The 14,297-nt window shown below is 43.4% G+C and overlaps 1 protein-coding gene across 1 annotated transcript; it reads right to left on the bottom strand.

The window, feature by feature from the left end:
- Positions 1-384: 384 nt before the first annotated feature.
- On the bottom strand, positions 385-14,192 carry rimkla (ribosomal modification protein rimK-like family member A). The gene is made up of 5 exons (XM_058084883.2): positions 13,508-14,192; positions 9,279-9,509; positions 6,967-7,053; positions 5,843-6,046; positions 385-5,049 (listed from the first exon to the last, which is right to left on the bottom strand). Exons 1-5 carry the CDS (start codon positions 13,668-13,670, stop codon positions 4,547-4,549), a joined length of 1,188 nt encoding a protein of 395 aa, XP_057940866.1. The 5' UTR covers positions 13,671-14,192; the 3' UTR covers positions 385-4,546.
- Positions 14,193-14,297: the final 105 nt, after the last annotated feature.

Below are 14,297 nucleotides of genomic sequence, written 5' to 3'. Positions count from 1 at the left end.
ATGCATTGATTTCCTCATATTCCCTTATTCATCTGTATGTTTGCACTCAATACACATAAGGACGAAAGCTTCTAGTTTTCCTTTGTGTCGAAATACACAGTAAATCTCAAAATTGCTTTGCCACTTTTCGAGTTAAAGTCAATATGGTTAATAGGCAGGAAATCACATAGGAAAGGGCCTCATTTTGACAACAATCCATGAATGATTGGATAATTTTGTGAAAAAAACAAATGTCTTGCACCATTGTAACATGGTAATCATTGTAACGGATCACGGAGAGCTGTGGTTTTCAAAGTGTGACGCAGGAAAAAAGGAAGGAACAGACGACTTCAGGGGGAGTCACTTAAAAAATAAAATCACACCTGCCAAGTTAGCTTCAAAGGCAAAATGAGTGGCTGTACTGCACTTTAGGGGAATTTTGCCCATCTTTCACAATCCTTATGGCCGCACGGTGGTTGAGTGGAAAACACATGTTTTCTGCATGTATGCGTTATACTCCGGTTTCCTCCCCCATTCCAAAAACATGCTAGGTTAATTGGCGACTCCAAATTGTCCATAGGTATGAATGTGAGTGTGAATGGTTGTTGTTGTCTATATGTTCCCTGTGATTGGCTGGCTACCAGTCCAGGGTGTACCCCGCCTCTTGACCGAAGTCTATATGGCAATATACTGCAACTATTACATATTATCATTAGTGTACGTGTTAATGCATGGTCACAGCTTGTATATTAAAAGATGCAACGTTGTTAAAGGTTTTTTATATAGTCGAAATAGGTTTGTCCCAATGATGTGCATTGTTAGCTAGCTCATATTGACTCATTTTCTTGTGTGTGAATGATATGAAATATATGAATGATATGAAATATGTGAAGGATTGTGAATGATGGGCAAAATAAAAAAGTGCAGTTCCCCTTTCAGGGAGAGAGTAAGAAAAGAGTCTGGGGTGAGCGGAAAATGCGATAAAATACGCTCCCAAAACCAACTTTTTTCAGGGCTTAGGGGAGGCCCCAACTGTAGTATATTCTCTGCGGGGATATTCTCTCACAGTGCCACACTTTAAAAATGTAGAGCATTCTAATTAAATCCATACCAGTTTTGCGTATTCAACAATACTGCATTGAGTCATATTATTAATGTTTCTGTTTCACACATCATGTGTAATTTCCAGTGAAAAGACCAGTATTCATTAATTGGTTTCATTTTTAAAAACACATTAATAGTGAACACAAACCACCTTTTGTCTTCAAAATACCATAAATTAAGAAGAAAACACTGAACAATAATAAAACAAGCAAGGGAAAAAGTGCATGATAACCATGGTATAACACCACATTTGATACTGTAACCTCTTTCTCATTGCTGCTAGTGTTTTGTCTTGCTTGTTTGCGTGTCAATATGCTGTGTTTTTTGATATCGCCAGTCGATATGTTTGGTATTTGAAGGTTAGAGGGCGAGGCTTAGATCCAGGCTGCTTCCCTGAGCTGCTGACAAAAAAAAACAACAAAAAAGAACAGAACAAATGTCACCACCAAGGGCGACTTAGCGGAATGATGTCGGAATTTGATCAACACTGGGAGGGAACGATCACAAGGATAGCAGCAGTAAATCCCTGAATCCTAAGGTGAGAAACAACATTGTAGTTTAAAATGACTGAAAAAAAATATCTAATTCTCTCAGATGCATGTTTATTTAAGAAAAAAAAGGAATCATGACAGAAATCACATCAGCCCCAAAAACCACTGAGTTTCTCGATGCCAGTTCTGTACAATTTATGGCAGAAGTTGTTTTTCCACCGCAAAGTACAACCAAAACTAATTCAATACTGAAAATATTTACAAAACAGCTAAAAACAAATGAAACAATACATATGGGGGAAGGGGAGGAACACCAGCTGTGTGAGGTGGTGTAACATCCTGGCTGATAAGTGATATATCTTTCTACAGCAGCGACAAGTCACTTCTTTTGAGGTATACTTTGCAAGTCTAGACACAGTGGCTCGTGTTCTTAAAATATAATCTGAGCATGGACAAAAAAAATGCATGTTTATCATAAAGTGCTGGAGATGGAGTGAAGCTTGAACTTGGCAGACTGCTGCTGCTGGTACGGCTCTTCAAGGACACAACAGTGGGGTTGATAATAATAAGGAAAAAAAATACTAATGGCAATCCACTGTGTTGATTACGGTGTTCCGTTGTTACAAACTGGCTTTTGTGAATGTATTTTGGCCCATAAAAACGAGTTACAGCACATGCAGCGGATGAATATGAGCGGCATGCTACAAGTATGCATCTCGTATGCCGCGGATGATCACGTCTATATTTGTTCTAATTCATAGGTAAACTTTGTAAAAATGTAACGCAACCCAAATAAGGATTGGCATTCACGGCTTTCATGGTGTGTACACAAATACTATACGACACCAGTTTGGAGTCATTGTGTGGTAGAATTGGCTATACATCCATGTTAGCAGCTAAACTTTGCCAAATCGCTATCGTTAGCTAGCCCATGGATGTGTACAGTATGTGTTACGTGAGGTGTGGCTTGCAGTGGTGGAGAAAGAAGTGGGCGGAATAGACAGTATTCGAGGGTTAGTCTCCCCCATGCAGTACCTAACCAAGATAGACCGCACCTTGTAACAGTTGGACTGTTATTGAGTTTATTTCATAATGTCAGTTGGACATTATTAAAGATAAAGATTGTATCCTCGAGCATGTTAAAATCTTGGCTCCCATAAAAGCGACAGTGACAGTGAGCTTTATTTATTTTGATACAGGAAAAGGCTAAAAACTAGTTTTATTTATTCTCCTGCCTTTTCTACTTCCTCTACCCACTAAACCACAGGCATAAAGGTAAGGGATTGTTCCTGCTTTTTTAAATCACTTTCATTTTTGCAATTGAATTTCACATTGTTCTCATTTGTTACATCAAAACTTGACTACATCACAGTGTAGGAACGGAACTCGTTCGTAATCCCAGGACCCCCTTTCTGTTGCTCATGGTTTGTCTCAGCCTTTACATAAGAGTTTGATGAGGTTATGATAAATTATGAATTTCTACCTCAAGTTGTTGTGCTCTGTTATCTCCCATGCTGCATTGCAAGTACAATGGGACATCCAAAGTTGAATGCCTGAAAAGTGGTACAAAGAAGGAATTTTGTGGTAAAATTATGTTTTAAGATTAAAATCTTGGGATTATAACTTGGAAAATAATCTTTTTTAACAAAACGATTTTGTGTGTAGCTACCACATAAAAGGCCGAAATGGTCATGACAACACAACTGAACACAAAATGCAGTTTTTAAATGAAACCTTTTATTATTAAAAGCATTTGGAAGTGAGCTCTAAAAGAAATTCAGGATGGCTCAAAATGCTCTGGTTCAAAAGGTGTGGTAAAACTGTCCCATTGTGATGTCACAGAGCGGCCCTCCTTATATGGGCGTGTCTAAGTCAGATAAGCTTTCTGCCCTCCCCAAGCTCTGTTCCTCTGTTTACTTGCTAGCAAAGCCACATTTGTTTACAATTCCTAAAGACGGAAAGTGGTTGGAGTTCCTGATTCCCTATCAGCAAAAGAAATGCATTTTAATGACAAACTTGCTGAAGTCTGACGCCTTTCTAATGTTACTTGGTCATGTGGAATGAGCAAGCAGTAAGTAACAATTAATTGGTGTCCTGACTGTGTTTATTTTGTGTAAGTCATAGAGCTGTGTGTGCTTGCATACGGGGAGTAGGCTTGCTAATAGCCGTTTCCCACATGCTGTAGAAAACCTCTAAAAGTAGCTAAAATGCTAAAGCTACTTCTTACCATTGAGCTACGTCTTGAAGTAACCTCTTTTCTTTAGAAGCTTCGGACTGTCCAGTCTCTACTTGCGTATCGGATTCGGGACCCAACACATATGGCTGTATGGTTGGGCCACTCTTAGCAGCAACGACTGCAATCAAGCATTTGTGATAACTTGCAATGAGTCTCTTACAGCGCTGTGGAGGAATGAACTCACCTGAAATGCCTTTAGGCAGGTTTAGACTTTTTTAACAATAAATTTCATTTACAAACTGCATTTTTTTCCCACACGCACAACACCTTCATGTTCCCTTTATATTACATCAGGCATCTTAAAAGGGTTTGTAGTTTACTTTACTGCTGTGTTTTCAACAGGGAATAAAAAACAAGAAGTTGGAAGTCAACTACTGTCACAGAATAGCTTTGGAGGTTCCACTGTCACTGAATGATAAGCTCTGACAGACTAACCTCTTTAAAGACCAAAAACCAACTAACTCCCCCAAGTGTTATTTTATGAGTATACTCCTAAATCCACCAAAGAACTGTGGACTTCAAGTGACAAAGTACGAAGGGGGGTTAGGAAGTCGAGTCAGGGGAGCAGCCTCAGATCTTTTCAAGGGAGTTAGTATCAGGAAGAATTGTGGTTTCATGTTTGCTGTGGCTGTGTCTCTGGTTTTGTTTTTGCATTTATCATTGTATGAATGGTCATATGTATGTAGCTATGCATACAGGCGTGTGTGTTTGCTGGTGCATGCAGGCGGCTTGCCCCTCACTCAGTCAATAGCTTGATCTCGTTGGCGAGAAGTGTGTTGAAGTTGTAGGCTGGGTCGGGGAGAACCGGAGCTGACGCTTGGCAGGGGGGTGACTGGGAAGGCTCCGCCAGCTCAGGGTCGCTCTCACTGGAGGTGGAGCCCACGCTCATGTTGCAGACAGCCTCCGGCAGGGAGCCGCTGCTCGGGGGCAGAGGGCACACCTCAGGCTCACTGCTGGTTTCGCTGGTGCTCGACACAACCGACAACAGGGACATCTTGCGGGTGAGGCGGTTGGGGAGCATAGACAGGGCGTAGTCGGCCACGATGCCCGCCACGTCCATGCCACAGGCCTGGTCGAAGGCAATGAAGCCCACGTTGGCATTGGCCTCGCAGACTACAAAGGAACCTTCGTTAAGTTGCAGGAGGTCAATGCCGCACACGTCCATGCCCAGGATATTTGACACCTCTGTGGCCAGCTGCTTGCCTTGCTCGTTCAGTGGGCACATCATTCCCACACCACCTTGGATTGGATCACAGCACATACAAATCCAGTCAGTATGAGTTGCGTTCAAAAGCAAAAGGTGATACCTGCACTCCTACTCTGGTACCTTCTATGATCTGTCCGACATAGAGTACATACACATGGTGGCGATGTTACTGAATCTCAGTTTGAGATCATCGCCCCTTTGTCTAATGATTAAAAAACTGTATGACATGGAGTATATCTGTATCTACAGCAGTTAGCTTGTTTCTAAAGTTCTGTGATGGGCAATAACATTCAATGTTTCTGAAAACATTTCTATTGTTTCCTATGGGAAAAATGGACCAGCATCCCACACCAGACGTGAAAAAAAAATAAGTTTCCGCTTTTTTAAAATGGATTTAATGTCGCACCGGATTCTCCTAGAGTCAGCATGGTGTGTTATATAAATACTAATAATCTGATGACGAATGCCCCAAATATGTCAGAGTGCATTACAGCACCAACCGGACTCCAACCTCCTCATGCTCTGACAGCAGAAATCAGTCTCTTCAGCGAGGAGGGAGTAAATGAACATCTGAATGGCCAGCCTTGTTGATGTGGATCTGTTTTTTCAAATAAACATGTCATGGAGCAGATGGTTCATTATGCTCGATGCAAGAATTGGATGATAGTGTGACTGGAAAGGATTAGCCTGTGCCTTTTATACAGAACCAAGAAAGCAACCATTGCTTTCAAAACAATGGTTTTGGGCTCTGGCATTGCCGACTGGACAAATCGTATTTGTTGAAGCACACATTGGATCATTGAAACCTTTGGAAGACTTGCCTACCTAGGGAGCAGTTGCTCTGCATACGTCCATCGGTGGAACAGCGTAGCATGGAGCCGATGACCCGGCCACCCACCAGGACCACCCGCACATCGCGGCCATGTGACTCCTTGACATACTCCTGAAACAAGTAGGGGGTCTCGTGGCGGATCAAGTGGCACAGGTCTGTCAGGTGGTGTTTGTCCCGTGCCAAGAACACGGCTTTGCCTGGGGGGTGACAAGGTAACATGACATATTCAGCAGACCTATTGGTAATTAGACTTTTGAGAAAACTTAATTTTCACATCTTCCTCCGTTTGGCTGATGAGTAGCTAAATCTGCTGACCAAGGCTTTTGTCAGCTCCCCTTCCTATTATGGTTCGGATGTTATTCTGGGGGGCCAAACAATTGCCTCTCACAGAGACAAGAAAATATCTGTTTTAATTAGCACCACTTGGCTCCGTCTCCGTCTTGTCAGGCCCTCTGACCCTCTGTCCTCCAGCAGGGCCAAAGCATGTGAGTGGTGTGTGCACATGGTGTCCAAGGGATGGCCCAAATAAGATGACAAGAAAGTACAGTGGAATGTTGGCCAGCATACGCCTGGATCACGTGCTTAAAATACAACATTTATGCCATAATGTTGTCTAGGTTTGTGCACGTTTTCCGGTTAGCGTACAAAATGGCAGGCGTTTTTGGAGGAAAGCGGAGTACCCGGAGTTTGCTGTCTGCTGCTCACTTCAAGTTGACCTGTATACTTATTTATAGGCATTTCAATTATCATGAATGCTAAGGCGACTCAGAAAGGGCCGGACTACCGCCTGTTTCCCCCAAAGCCGGGTCAAGCCAATGCCCATTGTTGTTCCCTCACACAATAGCAGAGCCAGTCAAGTGAATAAGAAAGGGCAAATGTGTCAGCAGGCATTCTGACCGTTGTGGACCAAGGTAAAAACTACTTGGCAAGTCTTGAGCTTTCCCCACGCATAACCTTCAAGCAAATTAAAGACAAATGTGTTAACTATGACCAGTAATGGTTAACAGCAGCAATAAAGAGGTGCTCTGTAATAATAATGCTCTGTCTTCACCTCCTCTTGAACACACTTGCTGGCTACTAAAGTGACTGAAGCGGGTAAATCTGGTCGTAATGTTACCTCTGTGGCCACGTGCGTTCTTCACTACCACTGGGTAGCCAAGCGGCTCTGCCTCGTCAATCATTTTTCGGAAGTTGTCATGCCCTCCTGAGAAACATACAAACACAAGACAACACAGGAACGCAAATTGTTAAAAGGAGCTTTTACACTTTGATAGCGCAGTTCGCAAATTGCTACTGACTGAGCGAGCAGAGTGGAGGGGGAGGAAATGAAACCTGACTGTCACTATGGCAACAGAAGTGACTCAAAACAGCATTGTGATCCTCTGCTTGTTGGAAAGGAGCAGTTGCTGAAGCGCTTGTACACATTGACTGATGTTTTCAGCAGAACCAAAAAGATGAATATGTTGTTCAATACTGCCTGTTTTCACATCGCTGATCCACTGTGTCACATGGCTTTTTCCAGACACATGGATTCACCAGAGAGAAGGAAAATGAATGGGCACCCAATGTTCAATCATGAGCTGCAGAAGACAGGGTTGGGACGGGGAAAGCATCTTTGATTTGGAAAAATCCTGAGGGATCACGGGGGTGGGGGAAGCAGTGAGGCACTTATGTAAGAGTTGTAACCACTGTGCATGGATTGCCTCGACTACTGGGAGGAGAGGTGAATGGAATGTAGGCCAAACAACCTGCCCTCCCCCCTCCCCTCTCTGACTGACTCTGACTATGCTCTTCGATGCAGCCGGGATTACAAGAGAAATGTGGGCCATATGCTGTCAGAGCTTGTTTGCCTAATAATTTAATCACACAACATGATGGTGATATAGGATATAGGATGAATAAGCATTTCCAAAGACTTCATCTCGGAATTTCTTTGTTTCGCATTTCCTAAACTCTTACAAGGACACACACACACACAGATCTTGTCAACTCTGATTAATCCACTTGCTGATTTCCTTTCCAAAAGCTGGTTCTTCTTTGCTGTATCGCGGTTCCAGCTAGACCTGTGCCAAAGTGTATTTAGCGCTGATTTGTCTGGTGATTTGCTACTTGTGTGGTTAGCTTGGTTTCTGATTTTCCCCCTGCTCTCTCTTGCTTAGCTATTCATCCTCTAGTCGTCCACAGATAATGATGCTTGGAGTTTATTTGGCGACCATGGAGGCAGGAATTAGTGTCTTAGAGCATATCTTAGACCATTGAGGTGAGGTCCATCATTAGCCACGTATACATGGACCCAAATATTCCAATTCAATTCGGGTTATTTGCTCAAATGGAAAGAATGTAACCTTTGTATACACCTCATTCCGAAAGAAAAGTGCCAATCCGAATGAATATATAATGGGATTCACAAGGGTGGAATATTCCTTTCCCCAATCCGATTGATGTATCTTGTACCCGCTCAAACGGAAAGTTGTCAGACTGCGTTCTTCTCTGTGGTGTTTTTCTTCTTCTGTTGTTTATTGGCGGTTGGCAAGCAGCTTTCGTGTGCATTACCGCCATCTGTGGAACAGAATCTAAATCCTTCTATACGCCATTCCCAAGTCCAGTTTTATTAAAAAAGAAAATATATAGTATCTATATAAAACATGTGCCGAGCTTAATTATAAAATATTAGCAAGATTGAACTTTATCTTTTCCTGTTCCCGGGTGCGTTCTTTCAGCGAATGCTGAGATATGACGTAACACGCAGCTCAAGACGTTCTTCGATTAAAAAAATGGAGGCGAGCAATCGGCACTGGACTGCTGCGGAAAGTTTGTTTTTGATTCAAACTAAATTTCAAGACTGGACGAAGGAAAAACTGGCAATATGGAGTTATTCCAACAAGTGAAAGATACTCGAAGTCGGTATCATGATGTTGGTGTTTACGCTTTACTACGTATGCCTCATTGACTATTCCGGTTGATTATAGCGACGCATGTAGACAAGAGATTGGAATATTCCTTTCCATGTATACCATTGCAAAGGTCATTCGGAAAGATTCCATTCGGAAAGAGAAAAACTCCTCATGTAAACGTGGCTATTGATGAGGCAAAGGAGTGCCGACTCAGCATCCCCTGCGCGGGTTAGGCCACCATGATGGTGAGCAGAATCCAGTAACAATGCATTGAATTGAAAAATATATCTAGCCAGATTTTAACCACCAACATTATATTAATCTTTATTTTTAGTTGTTGTTAATTATTGCGTGTTGGCTCATTTGCATACTAACAGTGATTGGATGTTTGAGATTGGATGAGCTGAGGGTGCATGCACACAGCCACAGAGATGAGCGATGAGTGGAGCTGTCTTGTGCTTTTTCTGGAGGAGAAATGTTGATTTGGGGGGGGGGGGCAAGCCTTTTATTTAGGGGGCGTTGCGTGAAGGCTTACCATAGGAGAAGGTGTCAGGCAAAGGTACGCCATGTCCAGCAAGCTCCTGAAAGGTCCAGAACTTGTTGACACAGTTGAGTATAGCTTGAGGACGGTTGATGAGTCGACATCCCATCTTCTCCAGGTGGCGCAACACGGTAATGTCACTGTCTGACTGCACCCATGGCGTGGGCACCCGGACCACCACCACTTGTGGATATGATGTCACTGTTTCTTGGTCCACTTGCAGGCCTGGTGGGTGACATGGGGGTAAAAAGAATAAAATGGACATATTAGGTAAACTCAACTTATTTGTGGTCATCCTCGAATCTGAGTGGAGCCTATGGTAGAAAACCTACTCATTTAAATCTCCAAAGAAGCCCCTTTAAGAGTGGCTGGAGATGTATTGTGAACTCCATCAGCTGCTGCTAGAAAATGTGACCTTCTGGCAAAAGGCCTCTGTGACCATTCTCCAGTCATCTGTTTAGCTCAACTCTGGCTGGCAGTTGACAGAGTTGAGCACGAGGAAGAGGCACTTAGTTACAAGGCAAGCGGTGTTCAGCTGTTTTGAGACGGCCATGGCTGATGATATGATTATCTATATACTGCTCTTCACGACTGACTATCCTGCTGCGCTGCCTCACCTTCTGGTAATGAAATGTATCCTGACAGCTTGTTTGTTTTGATTGGTTTGCTTGTGTGTTACCTCCAGAAACAACACTTTGATGACATCCTACAAGATTGTGGGGCCTCAGTACAGTTGAGTGAATAAGTTCACAGATTAAAATCGATGCCTGGCCTAACAAGAGGGCTGGTTCACTGGCATAGCAACACACGGGTTGCAGACTCTATTGTGTTAAACATCACACGTCTGACTGTGAAAAAAACGTAGGCACGCATGGCGGCAACTGTTTAGGTCAGTGTCAACAAACAGAGCCCACATAGAGAGCCTTTTCAGTGACAGTTTAGTCGAATTGGGGACTCTATCCAGATCTATATGGGTGAAAAGTGCCTTAAGTAGTGTCTTTGGTCAACAAAATAGTTACGCTAAATTCCAGTGTAGGGCAGCAACAATTATTTGGATAATTTGATTACTCGATTATAAAATCAAAAACAAAATTCTGCCCCCCATAAGAAAATAAAATCTCGCTTCATGGTTGCACCAATCCTATTCAACATATTCGCACACTACTCCTATTGTACTGGCACACAGAGCAATGCTAGTGTTGCTCCAGTGGGAAGTGTCCGAGAGTCCATATCTGGGTTTCTGACAGAGTCTTTGTATTTTTGCTGTGCTTGTCTCCATTTACAAATCAACCGGGTAGAGTCCCAGACACAAGTCATTTCGTTTGCATGGCACTATATGCCAAGGGGCCACTGGAAAATGCAGTCATGGTATGTGTTGGGCAATGTGTTTTGGGTGGCCTCAACCTGTTTTAGAGACAGGGGGAACATTTTTATTGTTATGTTGATAAGGTCCACAGGACTGCACGGGAACATTGTTCTGTTTGCAACATAACAAGCATTCTATACATTCCATGTCAACGTCACAAAGCAATGAAATCCCAACAAACATTCATTGGTGGGTCCTATTGCCCACACGGGGGTACAAGTACAAGTACTCTCCTGATCAAAAACTACATTTATTGGTCAGAAAAGTGGAAAAAGGATAATATGTCCTCTTTAAGCACTGGCAGTGTTACCAAAGCACAGATTTGGCACCGCTATCGGTATGTAAATGATACTATTAATGGCTTCTCCTAAGTGTGTGGGATGTTTTATTGATGTTATGATATCATTATAGTCAGAATGCCAGCTGTGTTTGTTTGGTAAATAGCATCTGACCACTAAACGAATTAGCTATTATGGCTAACATGCACATGGTGATTTAAGACTGTAGTTTATTTGACACATTAAATGCAAGCATATTTCCTGCCATTGCTTGTATTAATTTTAAGTTTACATGGATAGAAGATGGAGACATTGATTTCATTTAACTACTGAAATGCACCATGTCTACACATCAAAGTCCAGAATTAAAGTTGATGCGTCCATCGGATGACTTTGTGTTCTCTGACTGGAAACCCCAGAGTGGTCAATAATTCCATACACCTGTTTCAGACATCAACACTACCTGTTAGCTCTCCTCACAAGCACATTATTATTATTATAAGACTCGCCTGGAGGGAGGGGGAATATTGTATGCCCATGTGGCATGGGCAATTATGCAAATTCCATGATGATCTTCTATCCCCCAGCACCTTGCCAGTTAGAATACAGCCCTGTGGGGACAACCAAAGGAGCTAACTTTGATGTAAAGGACAAAGAACTTTAAAATCTATCATGCAACGCACCACAACTGATCAAATTCAAAGAGGTTGATGTTCCATAACATATGTGCACTCTTTTCACCAAAAAGGGGCACTAATGCTGGCAAAAGGATCGTCTTGAAATCTTATACAACAGTTAAGTTGTGTGTTGGTGTTAATATTTCTTCCAGGTTGTCATAAGGGTGATGCATTAATCATCACTTCCTTGTGGGACCTCTCCTATAACGCCCCTCTAAAAAAAAAATCATGGGATGTGAAATGCCTCTCGCCTTGTTGAATGCTGGGTTTGCTATGTGCAAGATCATTAGTTGCTGAACAGCTGAGGGTGTGAACCCACACTAATTAATGTCCATGAACCTCTGCTCAAGTGGAGTATGACAAAAGGCAACCATCAGTGATCATGTCTGTGGATTAGCCATTGACATCTACTGTACCTGATAATCCCTATGACCTATCTGGATTACTGGAATTTTGCTGTAACTGCATACAAGTCTACACTATAGTTGTGAGGGTGATAAATAATATAAATACTGTATATAAAAGAATATCATAAAAGTTTGCGTGTAATGCAGACTGTGAACTTGAAGACCCCAGTGATGAAGTAAAAACCCTCCCAGATTGAGTAATCCATCCACAGGCTGTTAATCTGTGCTGTCAGGCCTCAGGAGACATTTCCTGTACGCGCCTGGACGTCTTGGTCCAGTTGTGTGCACACATGTCTAGACGGTGCTCTACCTGGCTGGGGATGGCATTAGTCTAACCAAGCAAACCATTTAAGACAATTAGCTTTGCAAAATAGGTTATTCCATTGGCACGGATTTGTCTACATGTGTGTTCTATTTCTACTAAGTGCTAAAAGTCATCAAATACCAACGAATACCATTTTTGCTGACTGAATGACCTGAATGCTTGTGTTAATTAGTTTGGTGTGGTGCATAATGACTGGTCAACTTTAGAGGTGTTCCATTACATATTTATATCTGTGTCAAATCACATCACAGCAGGCTATAGTTTGCTTATGTATGTTCTTAGAAATGATGAAATTGCACATATGCATTGAATTCAACTGGTGTGCAGTTAATTCAGTACTGTTGCTTTATTGGACACACCAAGACTGTGAGGGTTGTGCTGTCACGTCTTCTGCAAAGTGTCAAGTCGTGCTGATGCCAGCCGGCAACCATTAATGTGCTAATTGAGACACACACATCGCTCATCCGGTGACACTAGTCCACTTTACGCCGCCCTGATGAATTCTATGTGTGTCTGTTGGTGAGGCACCTACTGTCACCATCACATGATGGAGCACAAGTCAGCCTTCTGAAATGGGATGTTCAAACCATGACCATAATCTTACTAAATCCATTTAGATACATGGCCTCCTGATATGTGAACAGGTTGTTCTTCAGATAGATGCACTGATGGGAAACAATCTTATTTCCACCCATTTTCCTTGACTTCCCACAGAATATTCAATACAACCACATGGTGTATAACCACATTAGGTGTATACTTGAGCCTAATAATATCTATTTCCCATGATTAACCATAATATAAGGAGAGAGGTATGCATGTCCTGGGTGAGGGGGCGCTCGAAAAGTAGGTTAGGCGGTCACACATTTGCCTCCTTGCTAATAGGCACACCGAGCTAGCCCCCGCAGCACCCCAGACAATAACCGGTAGCTTGTAGCATGGAGAATGAACCGCCCGGAGACACAGCTTTGAACCAACCAGCGTGCATCTATCCGTCCACATTCGGTACCGCTTGTCCTCACTGGGGTCGCGGGTATGTTGGAGTCTATCCCAGCTGTCTTAGGGCGAGAGGCGGGGTACACCCTGGACTGGTGGCCGGCCAACCGACCACCGTACATCAGCGTCGTTATATAGCATTTAGCCGTTACATATTAAGTGGATTGTAGTTACCCAATTGTCCCTCGCTGATGGTGAGCACGATTTGATCCATGAGAAGAGAGCGGAATTCTACATCCTCCTCGGCGCAGCGCTCCTTCAATGCCCGGAGGATCTGAACTTGAGGGTACTCCTGGCTGATGCGCCGGTCGGTCACGAACCAAAGACGGGAGCACATTTTCGGAAGGCTTGTGGTTCCCAATGAACAAAAAAACAAGTCCGAAAGAGTTGTAGCTGATCCGCGCGTGGGGGGCTCCGGGGGTTGGCGGCAGTGGAAAATAGCACCGGGATGCTCACACAATGGAGACCTGGCGCGACTACTGAAGAGGACCGCCACTAAATCGCAGCACCAGCTCGGAGGAATATTCTTGTTTCAGCTTTGTTCGCCGTCATTTGTGGCCATTTAGTCCCAGTAAACCACAATACTGCCGCTTTCAACCGAAATACAGCCTCCCGGCACTTATTATACGTTCGAAGGCAAGCAAACAAACTGGTTGCGTGGCGTGGGGTCTTCACGCCGTTCAGCCGAACAATAAAGAATCCCTGAGAATGCAACGATGGAGTCGCACAACCGTGGGGGCTGCTTTCCACGCCGTGCTGGTGCTGAAAAGTGCACGCGGGTTTATGGTTCAGAGATGTATACAACTCCGCGTGCACAAACCGGGGACGGCCCCAAAATAAAAATGTTGATTCTAAGCTGTCAGCCAATCACAGCGTGGAGACTGTGTCACTGCCCTAACGCTGCCCTGGAAGCGTCTTGGGGGCGATGCAGGCGGACCAATGGGAGCGCTAGACGTCACAAAAG

The sequence above is a fragment of the Doryrhamphus excisus genome, linkage group LG17 (assembly GCF_037039965.1).
Source record: "Doryrhamphus excisus strain RoL-2023G ecotype Guam linkage group LG17, RoL_Dexc_Guam_v1.1, whole genome shotgun sequence".
NCBI classification, from domain to species: domain Eukaryota; kingdom Metazoa; phylum Chordata; class Actinopteri; order Syngnathiformes; family Syngnathidae; genus Doryrhamphus; species Doryrhamphus excisus.
This window is presented reverse-complemented; position numbering and strand designations above follow the sequence as displayed.

What these genes read in the sequence shown, in the direction of transcription:
- rimkla (XM_058084883.2), bottom strand. Translation starts at nt 13,670, where the DNA reads ATGTGCTCCCGTCTTTGGTTCGTGACCGACCGGCGCATCAGCCAGGAG. An exon ending in CATCAGCGAGGGACAATTGG is followed by an intron (nt 9,510 to 13,507) that starts GTAACTACAATC and finishes GTCACCCACCAG; the next exon opens with GCCTGCAAGTGGACCAAGAA. An exon ending in GAACGCACGTGGCCACAGAG is followed by an intron (nt 6,047 to 6,966) that starts GTAACATTACGA and finishes GTCACCCCCCAG; the next exon opens with GCAAAGCCGTGTTCTTGGCA.